The sequence below is a fragment of the Stegostoma tigrinum genome, chromosome 21 (genome assembly GCF_030684315.1).
Source record: "Stegostoma tigrinum isolate sSteTig4 chromosome 21, sSteTig4.hap1, whole genome shotgun sequence".
NCBI classification, from domain to species: Eukaryota; Metazoa; Chordata; class Chondrichthyes; order Orectolobiformes; family Stegostomatidae; genus Stegostoma; species Stegostoma tigrinum.
In genome coordinates this window covers 48067882-48088824 of record NC_081374.1, presented here as the reverse complement: position 1 = coordinate 48088824, position 20943 = coordinate 48067882, and the positions used below count along the sequence as shown (strand labels likewise).

The window sequence follows — 20943 nt, the reverse complement described above, 5'->3', positions numbered from 1 at the left end:
TGATGGATGATAGCTGCTAATTTCCCCATTTAAACAACAAATGTAAAACTTCCAGAATGCTCCTTAAAAATTCAAATGCATCCAACTCATCTAGCCTGTTAGCTACAACCCTAACTAAGAATTATGAAACAGAATGCTTCAAGTGAATAAGTCAAGAAAAATGAAGCACAGCTTTCAACTGGCTTTGCATCTGAAGAACATTGATGACAAAATGACATTCAAGGACATATGACAAAATTCTTCTTCCAAATTACCCACAGGGGTTCAATTAGGTTTGTCACTGCATGTTTTCATGCACCCTAGTTATAACACACGCTATTTTAGTTAGTGATGTTAGCAGTGGTTAACACTGGATTTAAAATACCACACTGCCTGGCTTCTGCATTTGATCACCGCTTATGCGCATTTTTCTAAGCAATGTTAAATATCCAGAATTAACTTCAACTCTAATATGCCACTTGGTTATGCAGTTGTAAAAATGAGATAAATCTAAGAGATCTTTATCTCTCTCTCTATAAAATATATCCACACACACCATCCTGCCTTTCAGTGTTTTCTTGGCAAATACGGCAGGTTTTTTGGTTTGGTGTCTGGATCCAAAAACAAGTGAAACAGAGTCAGGGACAAAAACTTCTGCAAAGCTCCGTTCAACACATGCCTTTGGTTAAGTAACTAAGAAAAGCAAATTGCAAACGATCGAAACATGGAAATAAAAAAAGGCAAGGATTCAGGTTGATAACATTTTATCAGAATTTATTTTCCATTCTGACAGAACGTCAACAACCTGAAATGCAAACTATATGCTCTTTTCCAGCTTCAGCTTTTAATCTTTCACATGGAACTTAGTCTTTGAGAGAGTTTTTGACAAAGTATGTATAAACGAGTTGCATGTGCTGCCTGTCTAAAACATTATTCTGAATGTATCAGCTAATGTAAATTCACAGGATATTTGAAGAGCAAAAATTTCTTCCCATTAAATCTTGGGATAATCAAGGCCTTTGTCTCAGATTAGCATGACAAACTGTTTCCAACCACTATCTCGGCCTGAATCAGAATGGTATAACCTCACTTGGCAATTTAATTTTAAAATGAGCAACCAGTTTTTTAAAATCAACAAGTCTTTCTATTTCTATATTATTCATCTTCATCTCTGCCTCAGCATATTTACAGCCACCACCTGTGGACTTGACTATTGCAATGCTCTCATTTTTCATCTTCCAAACTTTTAAGTCCTTCAAAAGTTATTATGCACATCAAGTGCACCAAATCTTCCTGAGCATATACCGAAACTGGCTCTCAGATTTTAAAAGTCTCATTTGCATATTCAATTTTGTCACAGCTTCACCCCACTTCAACTTCCCTCTAAGCCCTCAGAACTCTGCACTTCTACAATTCTGTTCACATATGGGGATCTGATTGAGACATGAGATTATTAAGGGATTGGACAATCTGGAGGCAGGAAGTATGTTTCCGTTGATGGGTGAGTCCAGAACCAGAGGACACAGTTTAAAAATAAGAGGTAGGCCATTTAGAACAGAGTTAAGGAGAAGCTTCTTCACCCAGAGAGTGGAGGATATATGGAATGCTCTGCCCCAGAAGGCAGTGGAGGCCAAGTCTCTGGATAGATTCAAGAAAGAGATAGATAGAGCTCTTAAAGATAGTGGGATCAAGGGTTATGGGGATAAGGCAGGAACAGGATACTGATTGTGGATGATCAGCCACGATCATAGTGAATGGTGGTTCTGGCTCGAAGGGCCGAATGGCCGAATGGCCCACTCCTGCACCTATTGTCTACTATATCACTAACTTTTTGCAATTTCAGTCGTATAGGCTATAAAAACTGTGGATTTCCCTCCTGAAACTTTTCCGCCTCCAAATCTTTAAAAGCGACTATTTTGATAAAAACTTGGATATCCGATCTGATGTCTCTTTTACTGCTTTCCTACACAACTGTGAATCAAATTGGGAAGTTTTACATTATAATTATCTTGTATAAATGAATAAAGTTGTTGTATTATATACTTTAGCATTAACATTATCAGGTAGGATCTAATGGAATCTGGCTACTGCTTGCAAAATTATTCCACAGGGATTCTATCAGTTCGATCATATGGTCACAGCACAGAACAGCCATTTATCATGTCAAGCCATATTGACTCATTGCACTACCTAGCTGTCCTTGTAATCCTGTAGATTTTCCAGTACCTGGACAGTTTTTATTAACCTTTATGTACCTATCTAATTCTCTTTTGAAGGTCACAACTGAATCTACCCCCACCACACCACATTCCAGATCATAACCACTTTTATGTAAACAAACATTTAGTTTGTATTGACCCTTTTGCCACTTTAAATCTATATCCTCTGGCTCTCAAGCCAACTGATAGTTTTTCACTCATCTACTTGTTGGGAATCCTTGTGGTTCTGAATATGTACATACAAGCTCTTCTTAACCTTCCCTTCTCCAAGGGGAAATAGCCAAGCTTCTTCAAAGTAACTTTATGACTTGCATCCCTAATTCCTAGAACCGTTCTTCCAACATTTCTGTGAAATGTCCAAATACTTCATCTTTCTTGAAGCATGTTGCCCAGAACGGATTGCAACACTCTGGTTGCCACCAAATCAACATTTTATGAAGGTTCATTGTAACTTTCTTATTCTTGAGAATCAAGACAAATAGTAAATTCCATAATCATATTCCAATAATTCAAATCATGCTGCATTTGCTTGCTTCCAGTCATGCAGAACTGCAATAATGTTCAGTAAATTAGTGAATTCCTTCCTAAGCCTCCTAGGATAAACACTACCAGATATCCAAGTTTAAATTGCTTAAATTTATTTCGGTAAAAAAAATTTCTATAATTAATTAAACGTGGATCTGTTGATGACATTGTAAAATTACCAAATTTGTCAAAGCACATGTATTTTCTGAAGACTGCAATTTTTGGGCAAGATTATAAAATCATAAATTTTGACCAGGGCAAACCAAAAACAGAACAACAAATTAGTTCAGGTATAATCATGATACCTTTCCCTTTCATGGGAATGTAGGGCAAACAAATCCAAACCCAGGGATTCCTGGATAAGATGGAGACAAAGCACGAAAAGCGCATACATGTTGATTTCAGAATTCAAAAATTTGTAGAATATACAAAATGTGAAACTATTGTGAACTACGAAATGGACAGCGTTTCCGAAATGGGAAGATAGATTGGTGAAATGAATCAAAAAGTGGCAGACAGAATTTAATGCAACAAAGCACAATTGATTATTTTAGATAAAGGCAATATAAACTAAAGGATACATTTTCAGAAAGGCAGAAGCAAGATTTGGATGAACATGTGCACAAATATCTTTGAAGATGGCAAGGCAGATAGCAAAAAAAAAGTTAATAAAACACATGAACCCTTATTACTAGAACCTAGGTCCCCAAATACAAAACCAAGGGTGTGCTGACAAATCTGTATAAATACTGGTTCAGCCTCATCTGACATATCTCAATTCCGAGTATCTCAATCTAGACAGCATTAGAAAAGGGTAAAGAAATTAATCACAGTGGTTCCACAGATAAGGATCTTCAGTTACACAGGTAAATTGGAGAATCTAAGTTTAAGTAGAGATTTGATAGGTGGTCAAAAATCATGAAGCACCCAGACAACAAAAAAAAATTGACAGAGAACGTTTGTTAGCAGAAGGACAGAGAACCTGAGGACACTGATTTAAGCCAAGTGACAAAGGAAGAAATGGCAAAGTAAATTTTCTTTATGTAGTTTGAACCTAGATTGCACTAAGCACAGACACCAGGAGAAGGCAGCAGAATGGGGTCAAGAAATATATCAGCCATCACTGACTGGCTCAATTCTGCTCTTGTATTTTATGGTCTTACGACACATGGGCTGAATGGCTTCAATACTGTAACCATTCTGTGATTACCTCTAACCATCTGTAGAGCAAAGACTTTCCTCATTCTAAAGTTTCTTGGGAGGTTATATCTTGACAGGCATTATTTACCTGCAACCACAAACAACATGCTAGATAAGAGGTTTTTATACTGTGCACTCCACTTGACAATTTAAGAATATTGTGAAAAAGAATTGCAGGCCAGGTGTTTCAAGCAGAAGCAATACCAGAATGCACAGCATTCAAGGGGCAAAGGTTCAAGTTCTGACGAATGCCTATGGCACCTATGCATTTTTCTTTGAAAATCAAGTTGAACCCTGATACCCAAAGTATTGAATACTTATGTTAGTGGCTCTCTCTCACCAATGCAGGTAGTTTATAGAGTAGCTCCAGTGATCTTCAATGTGCCAGCAGAAGGAGGAGAAGCACATCCCTACGTAGAGCCATGGTAATTTCATTCCACAGATATCTGCACTAACATGCGTCAAAACTGATGGCTCCAGAACAGGCATATTGTTTAAGTTCCATCCTGAATCAAAGTACTCCTGCAAGTAAAAAGACAAAAAAGTGTATTTCAGAATTGCAATGGTAACATTTAAATCAAAAAATATCCACATTTGAAAATCCTGCTCTCTCCATATTCGAGCTATTCAACTTCACAACTGCAACATCTGCTCTACATGCAATTGATATAATAATCACCATTTCTTAGTTCTAAGAATAGACCCAAACACTAACATCCAACTACTAAGTTATTTCAGCAATTAACTTGACCAAAAGGTAGAGTCCAGTGCTCATCTAACTCATCTTTCCACTTGAACCCACTATCACAATTTAAAACTGCCTTTTCAACAAGCCAGATTACGAACTCTGCAGGAACGCCATTGTAAATATCAGTGATTCATAGCCTGATCTTCATTAAATCTATGCCCTTTTACTTTCCAGCTTCAAAACAGTACTCAGTACTTTCCAATCCACATACAGCAGAATTATTCCCTTCCCAAAATGAATAACCCTGTTATTTATTCCCAATGAAGGGAGGCAGTAAACTGAAAACTTCCAAAAAACTCAGTTCTTTGATTTCAGAGGTTAGCCTGATAAATCATTTCTGCACTATTTCTGGTCTTAAACATAAGTGGCACTTTCATTGCCGGAACTAAAATATCAGTAGCATGGTACTGAGCCAAGCACAATGGGAAGAATCTTATCATAGCTTGAGCAACATGGTTTATGGCAATATTGGTGGTTGAACTGATAGGATGTCTGGCAGAGCCTGCCCAAATGTTGGAAGCATCTCAGTATCTTTCATGAAGCTGTCCAGAGGGGAGATAAGGTACGTTTCTTGGTGGGTAGGAGCAAGTTTCCAATTGAGGGGTGGTGAGAGGCATACACTCAGCTTATTAAGTGGACAAAGCTGCATCTTTAAGCTGTTGGCTTGCCATCACAGTGCTCACTCACCCAGCCAAACTGAATGATCACACCATGCCTCCCATGCATTTTGGAGTTTTGTCCTCTCAGTCAGAGATACCAGGCTCATCTCATTTCTACCATGCATTGCTGTTTAGTGTAGACATAGTTAGAAAGTTTGTCATAATTGTCAGCAGTCTTCATTTAAGTTAAGAGATGGCTTTGCTCAAACAGTCCTGACATAGCAAGTCAAGGGCTGCCTCAAACACCTGCCCAAGGTTTGTACACAGCCAGCCAGCCACTCGGAGCAGTCAGAGTGAGAGTCAGAATGCTCTCATTTAAATATCAGACAGTCCACCTCATCACTTTCTGATGAATATTGGACACTGCTTTCTGGTTAGAGCAAGAGACATGCAGGTATTACAGGAGATGAAAATGGTAGCATACCTGTTACTTTTGGTGCAGGTAGAGATGACCCGGGGAAGCAAGCAGATGGAATATTATCCAAGTTTCTGAATTAATAGGCTAGTGATAATACCACTAAGCCCATGCCTCCAATGTTATACTAATTATTTTGCAACAAAAGACAACATAGCCTTCTGTGTTCTTACCTGCATGGTGTATCTGTATCTTAACTTTGATTTATGCACAAAGGCACTGGGTTTCTCAAAGTAAATGTTTCCCACAAACTTCAATATCAGGAGCAGAAACAGCCAGTTCTGTCGAGCCTGCTCTACAATTCAATATAATCATAGCTGATAACCCAACTTTATGCCCTGTTTTCACTTTCTCCCTACATCTTTTGATCCCTTTCACCCCAAAGAGCTATATCTAACTCTTTGAAAACACCCAACACTTTTGGCATCAACCATTTTCTGTGGCAGAGAATTCCACGGGCTCCCCACTCTCTAGGTGGAGCAATTTCTCCTCCTCTCACACCTACATGGCCTACTGCATATCCTTAGACTGTGACCCCTGGTTCTGGGCTCCCCAGTCCCCAAAAACATCTTTTCTACATTTACCCTGTCTAGTTCTGTTCACATTTTATAGATTTACATGAAATCATCTCATTGAAACTTGGGGTGAATACAGTCTGAACCAATCAAGTCTCTCTTCATATAATCAGGCCTCTCTTCATATAATCAGGCATGCCATTCCAGGAATCATTATGGTAAACCTTTACTGCACTCCCTTCATAGCCAGCACATCTTTCTTTAGAGAAGGAGACCAAAACTGCTCCCAATACACCATGTGTGGTCTTTCCCAAGGTTCTGTACAACTGCATCACAACATCTAGTCCTGTACTTGAATACTCTTGCTATGAAGGCCAACATACCATTTGTCTTCTTCTTCACCACCTGATTTACATGAGGGTACTAAAATATAACGCAAGTTGTCAGGATCCAAGTACAAATTCCTGTAGTACCATTAGTCACTGGCTGCCACTCACCAGAAAATGATCCATTTATTTATATACTGTTTCCTATTGGCCAACCAGTTCTTTTTTTAAAAATCAATGTCAATATACTACCCCCAATCCCTTATGCTTTAACTTTACATGCTTGTCTCTTACATTAGGACCTTACTGAAAGCCTTCTGAAAATCCAAATAAACCACTTCGACTGGCTCCCCTTATTAACTATACCACTTACATCCTAGAACATTTCCAGTTGATTTGTCATGCATGGTTTTCCCTATAGTAAATCAATTCTGATTCTTGACCCCTAAAACCAATTCATACCTTTAGAATACAAAGTGTGGAGGTGGATGAACACAGCAGGCCAAGCAGCATCTTAGGAGCACAAAAGCTGACGTTTCGGGCCTAGACCCTTCATTCATTTTTTCTGATGAAGGGTCTAGGCCCGAAACGTCAGCTTTTGTGCTAAGATGCTGCTTGGCCTGCTGCGATCATCCAGCTTCACACTTTGTTATTTTGGATTCTCCAGCATCCGCAGTTCCCACTATCTCTCATACCTTTAGAATTCCTCCTCTATGGCATAATCACTAATTTAATTTGAGTATTGATTGGGCAAATCAAAGTCACTGATAAGTACATAGTACCTTTATTGTTTGCATCTCTAATTTCATGTTTAATGCCTTCCCAAACTTTACCACAAGAGTTTGGGGTCTATGTACAAGCCCACTATCATTTTCTGCCCCTTAGTGTTATCAAGCTCCACCCATACAGATTGCACGTTATTACAGCTAATACCCTTCTTGGTAGTAGATTAATATCCTCTTGAACCATGAATACGACACCACCTCATTTTCTTTGTCCTTTGTTCCTAAAAGCTGAATACCCCTGGAAATTCAGTTCCCATGATTGGTCAGCCTGTAGCCATGTCTCCATAATCCCAACTATATCCTACCTGGTTGACGTCTATTTTTGCCTATTCCGTGTACCTGTCAAAGATGCCTCTTCAAACATTATTATTGTACCTGCTTCTACCAACTCCTCTGGCAATGCATTCCAAGCACTTACAACCCACAGTGTAAAAGACCTGTTTCTCTCAGCTCCTTTAAACTTACTCTTTTATCTTAAGGTTATGGCCCCACTAACTGATATTTCTAATCTTGGGAGACAGACTTAGATTTTCCATTCTATCCAAGCCTCTCAATTTTGTAAATTTCTATTAGATCATCCCACATCCTTTGACGTCAAATCTCTCCTCAGCCAATATCCTCCAAACCAGGCAACATCCTGATAAACCATTTCTGTACCCTCTCCAAATTCTCCACATCCCTCATGTAGTGTGGCAACCAGAATTGTGCACAATATTCCAAAATGTAGCAGAGCTAAAGTTTTATACAGCTGCGACACGACTCCATTTTTTTTTAAACACAGTCCTTTCTGGTACTACGTGTTTTTTCCAACTCAAATTGGCTGTAATGAGATTGATGAATAGGGGAATGCTGTTTGTAAAATGCAAATTTTCACATGCGTGTATTGGCTATTTTGCAATGCCATCCCTGACACTAAGTGTTACAGTGCATGGAGGAGCACTATGTTTCCAAGAGTTTCCTTATTTACATCACATGTTCAGTTGACTCACATGCTTTACTGTGAAGTCCTTTTTAAGAGGTTATCCGTAATTTGCTTTTTTTTTTGCAAATTTTGCCGAGTTACAAAGCGACAAGAATGTTTACAAGTAGTGTCGTGGTGATAAAATTGCAAATGGCAAACATAAAAGGCTATAACACTCGAGGGGGGCACTAGATATTATAAAGCATTTTGAACGTAATGAAATAGTATGTGATATTGTTCACACAACAGTAGTCAAGGAGTCTGCGTTATGCACCACTGGAGAGAGTGCGGAAAAAAATTAAAGCAGTGTATTGCTGGATATTGTTCACCAAAAAAAAAACAAATTCTTATCTATTTATGAAGACCCCAAAAAAAAAAGCTGAAGATCCTGCAGCCGTGTCTGCCTTCAGTGTTAGTGGTGGCTGGTTTTAAAGGACTGCTGTGCTTTCCATAACGCAAGGTCATGCAGCACCATTGTGAAGACATCTCTACAGCTGATCTACAACAACTTGTTGCCAAGTGGGAAATGGAAGCTGGGGGTGAACTAGCAGCAGCAGTCCAGGATGCAGCACCACGGGAGCTTTCCACTTCTTTTATCTTCTATCCTGACGGAAGTTGAGAAGCAGTTGAAGCTCTGAGAAGATAATGATTACAATGCAGAATGCAGCAGGTTAGCAGTTTGTGGAATAAAAAGGTCTTATGTGGCACCCTTCAAACAGCTTCTTTATGAAAGAAAAATGGCAAAGCAGCAAAACCTAGATGCCTCTTTCAAGCCAACCTCCAAAAAATATAGTCAGAAGACCATGAACCCCAGCCAATCACATCTGGATTAACTATTTTTCATCCTAACCCTGCAACCACACTTGAAGGTGAGGACAAGGACCTGCAGCCCCTGTCTTAACAATCAGTAACCTCAAAACTAGGCTCCTCCCCCATCAAGTTATCTTCAAATTTGGAGGTAACAGTTAAATTTACCATATTATTTCAGTATTAGATATGAATTTAACATTTATTTAAACAGTGCTATCTTGTGTGTTAGGCTAACTACTGTATTTTTTTCAATTTTGAGTAATATTTTTGGTGGTCTGCCCCAATCCTACAATTTCTATAAACCCTGTTACTTTATTGCGTGATTTTCTACAGCACCAGGATGCACAACTATCATGTTATAGCAGAAAAGGACTGTAGTCAAAACCCTGACCAATAAAGGCAAGCATGTTATATGCCTTCTTGATCACATTATCCACTTGTGTCGTCACTTTCAGGAAACTGGGGACTTGGATGCCTAGATTCATCTGTATGTTCATGCTACTAAGCATTCTGCCATTTACTGTATCCCTCCTGCACAAGATCTTCAAATGATCTTATTTATTCCTTTGGTATTTGGTGCAACTTGTGTAAATTTTCTCCATTGCTTAAATATAAATTGCAAAGGGAAAAAGTTAATGTTGTGTGATCTAGATCCTGGTTAGTGAAGGGAACAAGAAGCTCGCCAGAAGTTTCCAGGGCTGGCAGAGGGTTGTTTTTTGCTTCAGTAGAAAGGAAGGTGGCATCTGTAGATAGCGAGAGCGAGCAACCAGTGAATCATCCATCTGAATTAGTGCAAATTGTGCACCTGATGCATTGTCATGCCACACTTGTTGCCTGGTCTGATTTTGATTATTTTCAGAATTTTCTGTTTCTATTTTAAGATTTCACTATCTGCAGTACTTTGCTGTTCTAACTAATGCCCATGTGAGGCATTTGTAAGAGGCTGACTTCAGTATAAAATGAGGAAATATTTATTACTCCAAGTGTAATTTTTTTTATATGAAGAAAGCTAAAGTCTGGTTGCATAAGATGAATGGCAAAGATGTGCTTTTTGTCTGAGTTGATTTGGAACCATAATTGCTGCTCCTTCAGTAGTACTACATATAAATTCTGGGATTCCTTAACAGATATCCTTGCGTTGTATGGGCTGAAATGGCTCAAGAAGACAGATCACCACCACTTTCTTGAGCAATTTGTGATGGGCTAGTGGGCCCAGTCAGTGACACCTATATCTAATGAACTGTTACTTAAAAATGCCCTCTAAGATGGTAGTGGTGTTTCCATCCCTGCAGTCCTTGTCATTCTAAGTGGCAGAGGGTGTAGGTTTGGAATGTGCTCTCAAGAGAGGCTGGATAAGTTAGTGCATTATCTTGATGTTGCACTATATCTGCAGTGTACATCAGTGGTGATGGGAGTGACTGGTGGTGGTGGATAGGCTGTCGATTTAAGTGGTTGCTTCGTCTTGGATGATGTCAAACTTCTTGTACTGTGCTGCATCCATCAGTTGGAGTGCATTTCATCACACTCCTGACCTGTGCCTTGTAGATAAATGGATTTTTGGGAGTTAAAATCGGTGATTTACTACAGCATTGCCAGCCTTCAAGTTGTGTGAATGTTGCTTGTTGGCTTAAGCCTGCGTATTGTCTATATCTTGTTTCATATGGACACAGTTGCTTCATAATTTGAGCAATCGTGAATGGTACTGAATATTGTGCTGTCATTAAGAAACCTCACCAGCTCGGACCCTTTTGTGATGGAGGGAAGGTCTGTGAAACAGCTCAAGATGGGCTGTACTTGGAATAATATAATACTAGAAGAACCCCTTCACTGTTTTGAGATTGAAATGATTGACATCTCAGCAGCAATAGCCATCTTTCTGCTAGGTTGCCTTCAATAATGAAGGCTGCCTCTCCTCTCTTTCCCTGCCCCCCCACTCCCCCAAAAAAATTATATTATATTCTAATTGACCAGGGCTAAGCAAAATTGAATGCAACCTTCATTCACTTCTGCTGGAGCAAACACAGTTGACGTCTGTGCCAATCATGTTAAAGCAGGGTATAGAAACATTTCAGCCTAGGTTCTCCTCCTTTCCCAGCCTAACATGTGGCCATGTTTGTGTTTGGCCACTCATGCTTCTCTCTCATTATGAAAAGGAAAGAGTTTGAGTTTTAGAGGAGGGCCTGAGGGCAGGAAAACGAGTGTGCAGAGGGAGGGAAGCGGTCTAGACAGGGGATGAGGGAAGTAGCTACCACCCATGGGATGGTCAGGTCAGATTGGCCTAGTCCAGGGGAGGGTCACACAGCCCTTGGAAGGAGGGGAGAGGGGCATTTTATGCAAAAGGTCAATATGGTAGACTACTAAGCATGTTAGTTTACTTCTTGGCAGTTGTTAGATTAATTGACATGATTAATTGCATAAAGGGAGCATTCTTGGAGAGAAGGCAACAGATTTCAGACAGGTTTTCAAAATCACAAATAAGCTACACAAAGTAGATAGAGAGAAGCTGTTTCTAATGATATAAGAAAAAATAGAACAGAGCATAATTTTAAAGTGATGTGCAACTGAAGCAATGTGATGTGATGTGTTAGGGTACAGAAATGTGGTAGAGACAGGGCCAATTAAAGCATTCAAGAGGGCACTGGACGATTTTTTTTGCATACAAATGCGTGCAGGATAATGGGAAAAAGGCTGGAAACTGGCACTAGATAATAGATAATAGAACCAGCACAGGCACAATGGGCTTAATGTCCTCACTCTGTGCTGAAATTCTGAAATGAATAACATTAAGCCTCTTAACTAATAAATGCATAGACAAACACTTATTTTATACATAGACCTGGGTGCCTGCAAACATCTGCCTTAGCATGCAAGCACACTGTTAGCACTGCAGCCTCACAGCACCAGGGACCCAGGTTTGATTTCAGCCTCGGGCAACTGTCTGTGTGGAGTTCGCATATTCTCCCCATGTCTGCGTGGGTTTCCTCCAGGTGCTCCGGTTTCCTCCAGTCCAAAGATGTGCAGGCTAGGTGGATCGGCCATGCTAAAGTGCCCACAGTGTTCAGGGGAGCATGGGTTATAGGGAGATGGGTCTGGGTGGGATGCTTCAAGGGGCGGTGTGGGCTTGTTGGGCGAAGGGCCTGTTTCCACACTGTAGGGAATCTAATCTAATCTGTTCACAACATTGGATATTTGCAGAACAGGTGAATCATTACCCACTTAACTGGATACCAACATGTCCGGTATTTGGATAATTTTGGTTCATCAGATGGCTTGACTGTTGCATGTTATTATTGAATAGTAACCGAGTTGTAATATGGGCTGGCACAAAAAAAACAAACTGCCACACATTCTGCATCTAACGGTATGCAGAAATTAAAATCATTACTATCTACTATGTCCACACAATACAGTGTAAATCTAGCTGGTACTTCCTCACCCAAATACAATTATTTAGACGATTTATTATTGATATATCTACTTTGATACCCATTTGAACCGAAATATGCCACATCAAAACTGCAGCCTAAGCCGCTCAAATTCTTTAAAAATGTCAAACTAAGCTTCAACTAATTTAACACATTTGTGTGTATGGAAATCAACAGCAGGTTCAGCTTCTAGATTAGCCACTTAGATGCTGACACCCTTTATGCCCAATTTTCTCCCAACCTCCTAAGGAAAATCTTCTTCCTTTACTCTCTAGTATGTCAAACAAGTCTTTACTCACTTGACTTTTAAAGAGCAGGCTAGCTGGTTATGTGAACTAATGTGCACTGTTCAAAAAAGGGAGAAAGCACTAGGCTCGATCTCCTTTTCTACCGCCATCAAGTCAGTACCAGCTGGGATCAAAAAAGTGATAAAAACTTTGAACCTCACCCAATTTGAGTGTTATGATTGTCTTCAGCAATTGTAGCACTTCTTACTAATGGAAATTAATCAATTCAACAGGGGAATATTGCAACTGGAGATGTCTAGAGTTCGTCTGGTTAAATTATTTCGTTCAATCTATATATAATCAGAGGCTCCACACAAGGGAAATAACAAATGTAACACAAAACTGGAAACGCTGGAGTTGAATTTCTACATGATTTTTCAGATTTCTTGCTGAAGACTGGACCGAATCCTGTATGAGTTGAACATGACTTTTTAAATAATTTCATGTGATTCTACAAATGGCCAGATATTAGGAGATTCTCTACAAAATGACAGTTATTAATAGCAAACAAATATTTATGCCAATTTAAGAACCGGAAAGAATACTCCGACCAATCTTAAAACATCTTACACATTTAATCTAGAATCTTACCTGTTCATCAGGTCGCAGTTTAATTTTGCCATTTTTGATGGGGAAGCCACTGCCAAATTCTTTTGAAGCAATGTCAGCTCCATATTCTACAGTAACATCTTCTTCAATGGTACTAACCAAGCGCCAAAACTCCTTTTCCACCAGTTCAGTTGGAACCATCTGTTTTTAAAAACAGTTGGCTTCATTCTCAAATGTACAGAGAGTGCAAAAATACCAATATAAAAGAAGTTTGATTAATTTAACTTCATTTACTTTAGTTTTCCATCATAAACTTCATTTACTGCCATGACTGAAAAATGGAACATGCTCTGTTCAAGTATGCAGTGCTCCAACCAGGAGTCAAATTGAGATCAGATGCTGAGGAGCCCTCACTTCAGTTGCAACCACAAGAAAGCTCAGTACATAAAATGACAGCTTCCATTTCCCAAAATTCTCCAGCGTCAGGGCTAAAACAAAAATGCTAACATACCAGAGATGAGGCCCTGACGGCCAGTGAAGCTTAAGACCTCAGCTTGCATCTGTAAAGCACCATGTCATTCAACTAAGAATCTTCCGGTAACCAACTAATTATCTTTAAAGAGCAGTCACCATTGTACTATAATGAAATACAAACAGGATACAGACACCTAAAAGATAGATGATCAGATGAGTGTGAAAGGAGCAATCTGCCAGATAGATAAATATTGGTCAGAACATTGAACAACACTGCTCATGGTACCAAGAAATCAGATTCAGTAAATCTTAGCTTAATATCAAACTCAAAATAAAGCTGCCTAAATTCAGCAGGCCAGGTAGCATCAGAGGAGTCGGAAAGTTGACATCTCAGGTCCTGACCCGAAATGTCAACTTTCTTCCTACTTTGATGCAGCCTGGCCTGCTGTGTTCCTCCAGCTCCACTCCACGTTATTGACTCCAGCAATTGGTAGATCTTACTATCTCTGCCTAAATTCAGAGCCAGCTTTATTTACAACAACATTTAAAAAAGAAATGTTTAACTTGAGTAGTGGACTGTAAGATGCCCACTTTTTAAAAAAGGACAACTTTTTGATTATTTGAACTGAAAAGTAAATAAAGTTACATTTTGAATGGATTTGACAACCAACTGTGAGAATATCCTTTATAAATCTGAAGCATACTCACATGAACTGGCATATTGAAGTAGTCTGATTTAAAGGCATCTGCCATTTCTCCAAATGCACGAAGTGTATAGTCCCTAGGAGCTTGTTCAAAACCAAAAGCTTCTTGAGGCTTGCTACACTCCTAGAACAAAAACAAAAAAAGTTTCCAAGCAAGCGGTGAAGTCAAGGTAGCACTCCCCTGCCACTAATTGCGATGATAGATAAACTCTTGCAATTTCACAAAAATTTTTGAAATTGCAAAACTCAATTATGTAAACACAAGATAATGCTTCAAGGCGATTCCCTTAAGATCGACAGTTCAGATAAACCAAACTACTTTTTCAAAACAATAGGTTTGACAGCTTGTAAATTGATTTCAAGTGTCTATATGGAGGCTGGAAGTAGACATATTCCTTTTCCACGTACAACCTCTTGGCCTTTTGTTATGGTTAGTTTTCCAAAGCAGTTGTCAGGAATTAACACATTTCAGATGTAAACTGCTTTCCAGATCTCCATCTTTCCTGGTTTTCCGTTTGATTTTTTAGCCATAAAATAATAGCTCATGAGTGAACGCACCTTGACCTTGATAAATAGTGTCAAAAAAACCAATGTAATGTATCTTGTTTTAAGCAGTCTACATTGAATGGAAACACTTAGAAAGAGCTAGTCATCTATTCTGGGAGACAGGTATAGCATTTAGAAGAGGAACTTCGGAGGCTGGTTAAAAACACACTTGAAAAAAGTCACATCAGGAGGTGGCAAGGTATAAAAATGGACCTTTCTGCAGTGGTGGGAGAAGGGGCAAAAATAATGAGAGATCAGGCAATATTTTGAAGATAAAATGTAATGGTGAGAAATGGAGAGAATCAAGCATTTCACACTGACAAATGTGTGCAATTGTTACCCTACATTTTGCCAATTTACAAAATCATTCATTTCCAGTGAATCTTTTGCGTGATTAGAGAGGAAATGTTTTTAAACAAGGGGTCTCCCATTAAAGACAGAGAAAGGACAGCTTCTTCTCCGAAACAAACGTTAGTACTTTCAACTGGTGGTGCATACTGGGAGTGTGGCCACTGATCTGTTCAAACTAGACAATTTCTAATTCACAAACAAACAAACAGTCACAAGAGTTAACAAGCAGAAAAGTCCCATTAGGGCCACGATTAGAACAGCCATGATCTAGTGGAATAATTATGAAAGTATGCGGGATAGAATGGTTTGATCCCACCTTCTTGAGGTAAGAAATTGCTGCTCATGTCTCTTAAATGCAAGATCTCCTGTTTTTAAACTGTTGTTTCCCAGTTCCATTTTCTCACAAATGGCAACATCCTCGCAACATCCAACCTATTAAACTCCCAACAAATTCTGTTTTTTAATCGCTAGGCCATGCCTCCCCATAAGTGTCACTAGGCAAGTAATCCATAATCCCAGGCTGACGACAAGGAGAACCCAAACATTGCAGGAGGTTACACTTCAATTGAATAAAAACAAAAATACATGAATTTAAGAAGTTAACAGACTGGTGATTGTATAACCATTGCTGTAAAACCCCCATCTAGTTCTCAAGTCCTGCAGGGAACAAAATCTGGGACACCCTTAGCTGCTCTGGCCTACACATGAATCCAGAACTGTAGCAATCTAATTGATTCCTAATGACACTCTGGGCAACGTGAGATGAGTAATAAGAATAAATGAATAACACCCACACCCCTAGAATAAAAAACCTCTCGTACTTCAAAGCTTCAATTTAAGTTGTTTTGTTCTTATTCAATTGTGTTGTAACATTGAAGATTGAAACAATACAGAAAGCAGCGAAACAGTATTCATTCTTCTGTATGATTCTCAAAGAACAGAGCAGGAGTCCAGTTACCAACCTGAGCGAGACACTTTGGGCACCTCCAATCACCTTTAGGAACATCTTGTAGGGGTGGAATTAAGCAGAAGGTGTGGTAACTGTCATCACAGCCATCACAGAGCAGAAGTCGATCCTCTTCATTGCCTTGTCCACAGATCAAGCAAACATACAGGTCCACCTACAAAAGGAACAAACATAATACAGTCTGCTTCACAGCCTCCTTCCACTATCGTGAATTAGGATTCGATGAAGTAAAGAGTTTTCTTTTCATTCCACCCTCCCATATTAATCCAGCTTTCTTGGAAATTATGTGGAATGCTCAGATCCATGTGTGACAACAAATTTCTCCTCAGAGAATGAGATTTTTCAGAACTTCCTGTTGTATTGGTTCATGGCCATTTTAAGACCATTGTTCATTGCCAAGGGAGTGCCCTTGTTTTAATAAGCGGAGAGTGTAAAATATTTTACAGTGCCTATGTTTGAAACTGCATATAATTTATTCAATCATCTCTCAGTCTTAGTTTTCCTCTGAATCAGTCTTCCCTGGTAGCTTTGCACCTTACAAAAGAGTTTTACCGAAGTCTACACAGACCTTCATTTCAAATAAGGGCAGGCAGGCTCCCAAAAAAAAATGCAAGATCACTCAGTGACAGCAGATCCCATTACTGCCAGAGGAAGGTGACAATGCATGGATTCTAAGGGAATAAAACAAAAATCTACTGAACCATTTGAAGTTGTGCCAAGATAAAACAGGACCCAGCTTTACTCTTTCAAGGGCTTTACTTTATCCCCAAAATTCAAGCACTCAATTAATATATCATAAATATTAATCATAATTTACTCCAGTATGAGAACCAACATTTTGTGGAAAATGCATATGGGCTTCTGAAGGGTAGCTTTAAGCTGTTCAAGATTCATGATCTGAAGTGAATGAAATCCTGAAGCCTTGAAAATTGAAAAAAGCCTGCAAAGTTCAATTGAGTTAAAAACATATTTGTTGGAGTGTATTGATTGATACATTATCTCATGCACCTTGGCAAAACCCATTAGTGACTTGCTTCTGCAAATTCAGTAAGACTCAATTGTATACATTGCTCAAAGTTTGAGATTATAGCTGGGTCCATTATGAATGCTCAACTGTGAATCAATCGGTCAAGAATCACATCTTCGCGACAGGACATGTAAATATTTTGCTTTTTTAAAAGAACTTATGAATCAGCAGTCTTTCATGTGGTTAGTAAAAGATTTTCCTTTCCCCCTACGTACTGAACTCTTGGTGACACGTTTTTTGAAACGGGTTTCGTAGTTTCCAAGCCTAATGATAACACTGGACAAGTTAAATTCAATATTACCACAATTTGTTACAGCTCATATTCATTTGTCACATTCATTCACACAAGGCTGTAAGTATACTTTAACAAAGGAATTTTTGTCGTTACAAAGTTTTGTAGACATGACAAGACAATAACACTAAAACCTGAATATTCAAAAGATGCACCAAGGACAAGCTAGGAAAGTAGAAGGGTAGCCATGTTAACTAAGAATAGCACTGATACATCACAGTAGGTTATTTTAGTTCAAAATCTCAGAATGTACAGTCGTTCACTTTGAGCAGGGCTGAGAAATTGTGAACAAAATGATTTGTGGTTGTGGTTTACAGGCCTCCTAACAACAACAACTGCACTGGAGAATGGAATAAAACAGAAAAAATAATTGGGGCCTGTGCAGAAAAAAAAACAAGTATGACAGTCATTGCTTGACACCATGCAAGATGAAGCTACTGAGCAGACTGGCACCCCAAATAACATTTTCAACATCCATTCCTTCTACATTACTCAGTGTTGCAGCAATGTGTATTATCTACGAGATGCCATGCAAAATTCACAGAAGCTCATCTAACCGCAGTTTCCATACTAGCTATCTCAGCCACCTAAAAATGAAGGAACTACACGCATCTAAACATTGCTCCTTAACATTCAATAGCATTTTCACTGTTGATTCTCCCACTATCATCCCAGGAGTGACCAGAAACTGAACTGGATCAGTCACAGTTACCGAGTACAAAAGCAGGCCAGAGGCCAGGAATCCTGCAGTGAGTTACTCACCTACCCATCCAAAGACTGTCCACCACTTACAAAAAAGGTAAGTCAGGTGGTGGTGAAATGCTCCACATACTGGGATGGATGCAGATCCAACAACATTCAAAAAGCTTGACACTATCTAGAACAAAGTAGCCCCCCATGACTGGCAGCACAACCACAAACATTTATACCACCATCGTACTGCAATTGGTACTCTATCTACAAGATGCAATTCACCATGGCTCCCTGTACAATATCTTGCATACCCACAATCTCTACAACCCATAAAGACATTGGCAGCACATGCACAGAAACACCACCACCTTTCTCTAAGCTTCCCGTAACACTATTCTAATGAGTTTCTTCATTGTTGCTGGGTCAAAAATCTTGAATTCCCTTTCTAACAGCATTGTGGGTGCACCTACACAGTATAGATGCAGTGGCTCAAGAAAGCAGCTCACACTAGCAATTTCCAAGGGAAATGACAATGGTCAATAAATGTTAGTGCAGCCAATGACATCCACCTCCAGTGAATGAATAAAAATGTGTTTTCAGCACAGTTTCTTAGAGAATCATGTTCTACAGCTAAGCAGAGAGCAGGCTGTACTGGACTAGGATCATGCAATGAGACAGGAATCAGAAAATACCTCAAAACAAAGGCACCCTCAAGTTGCAGAATCACTGTGATTGAATGTCACATTCAGAGATGGAGAGAAGTTTGGACAAACTAGCACTTCAACTAATGGATAACGATGAGGGCATGCAGACAGAGCCGCTAAACTAACGAGGTTAACGGCTGAGTCAATCAAGACAGTGGTAGTTGTTGAAAAAGCTAGTTCAGAATGCTCAAAATTGCAGTCATCAAAAACTGATTAAAAACCTACAGTGGTAAATACCTTTAAACATAAAACATATATTAACTGTTTTCAGAGAATATTGAACAGTCCAAAGATGGCTGCTATATTCATGTGACTGGATTCTATTGTAACCTTCCAGAAGTTCAGAAGTTGAGGTTGAGGTTAGCCAGTGCCTCACGTATGCTGGTGGTATTGGAATACTAACTCATGAAGCAAAATTCTATTGATACTTGAGACACGAAATAAAATATGCTGGAGAAATTCAAAACATCTGGGAAGAGAGACAGTTAAAACGTTTTGCCCTCCGTTTCCCCCTGCTCTTTTGGAATGCTAAAGATTACATTATAAACTGCCACACAGAGAAATATGGTCTTCAAAAGAAAATCTCTACACAGCAGGATTGCAACTTAACCCTATCTTGTCAAGGAGTTTTAATGACACTCCACTTAACCTCTACGATGGGACATGGACATTTAGTCATCTGCAATGTAAGCCTTGGTTTCAAAAACTGTCCCCTTTCCCAAAAGGGGACTTTATGATATGATTCCCAGTGCTGAGCGCAACTACCTTCTAATGCAGTTGAGGAAAGGTCACTGGACCCAAAACATTAACTCTGTTTTTCCCCTTCACAGATGCTGCCAGACCTGATCTTTTCCAGCAACTTTGTTTTTATTTCTGGATTTACAACGTCCGCAGTTCTTTCAGGTTTTACCTTATAAATCATACTACTTTGAAACAATAAGTTTGTTAAGACATCAGTACAGCTTCATGCAGCATTTACAGATGACAGCAAAACCCTCAAGTCCAGGTTACAAATGAAAAATGTCAGTCAACAACCCGTCTTCCAACCCCCTGCAAATGATCAACTTTATTCATCGGCCAATGAACTAAAAGTTACATTGAGGCAAACTTCTTCAGATGACCTTCAACAAATTTTAAGGAAGAAATATCAGGAACATCTCAACTGCACGCTACCCAATGACCGAACAAAGGAATTCCACCCTGCTAACTCAATCTTAAAAAGTACATTGATAAACTGGTTTCTCTGAACACTTTTGAGCTCAAGTTATTTCTAATTGAAGAATTAAAAAGAGGCAGACATACATGTTTGACAACACACCCGAATTGCAAACCTCACCTCCACGTGAGAAACAATTTCCAGTGTAGCTTTACAACACTGACTTGGTTAAAACCTGAGAAGGTCTACAAAGAAAAGGGGAGAAATATGGTACTGTTTAAAAAAAGGAATCAAATCTGCTTGTGGGCAGACGATAGAAAAAGGTATCAGTGATAATGGGAACTGCAGATGCTGGAGAATCCAAGATAACAAAGTGTGGAGCCGGATGAACACAGCAGGCCAAGCAGCATCTCAGGAGCACAAAAGCTGACGTTTCAGGCCTAGACCCATGTAGAAAGGTTTGTTTTAAAACTCAATATGTTTGCAACACATTCCAGAGAAAGGGAAGGATGAATCAGTGACTAACTAAGGAAGTTAAAGGGGTATTGAAACTGCAAGATATAGTATGTAATACTGCAATGTTAATTCTGGTGGGTCCGTAGATTGGAGAGAATATTGAACAGCAA

General features: G+C 39.2%; 1 protein-coding gene across 3 annotated transcripts in view; it reads right to left on the bottom strand.

Annotated features, from left to right (window-relative positions):
- Positions 1–20943, bottom strand: part of LOC125463014 (lysine-specific demethylase 5B-like) — a 212995-nt gene that overhangs the window by 148681 nt on the left and 43371 nt on the right. For 2 of the 3 annotated variants that reach the window (XM_048553627.2, XM_048553628.2), the window contains exons 8-11: positions 16441–16599; positions 14586–14705; positions 13446–13604; positions 4264–4445 (exon numbers count right to left, since the gene is read on the bottom strand). In XM_048553627.2, coding sequence (XP_048409584.1) covers positions 4264–4445; positions 13446–13604; positions 14586–14705; positions 16441–16599 — 620 coding nt within the window. The remainder of the gene's footprint in view (positions 1–4263; positions 4446–13445; positions 13605–14585; positions 14706–16440; positions 16600–20943) is intronic. The other variant, XM_048553631.2, reaches the window with a different exon arrangement.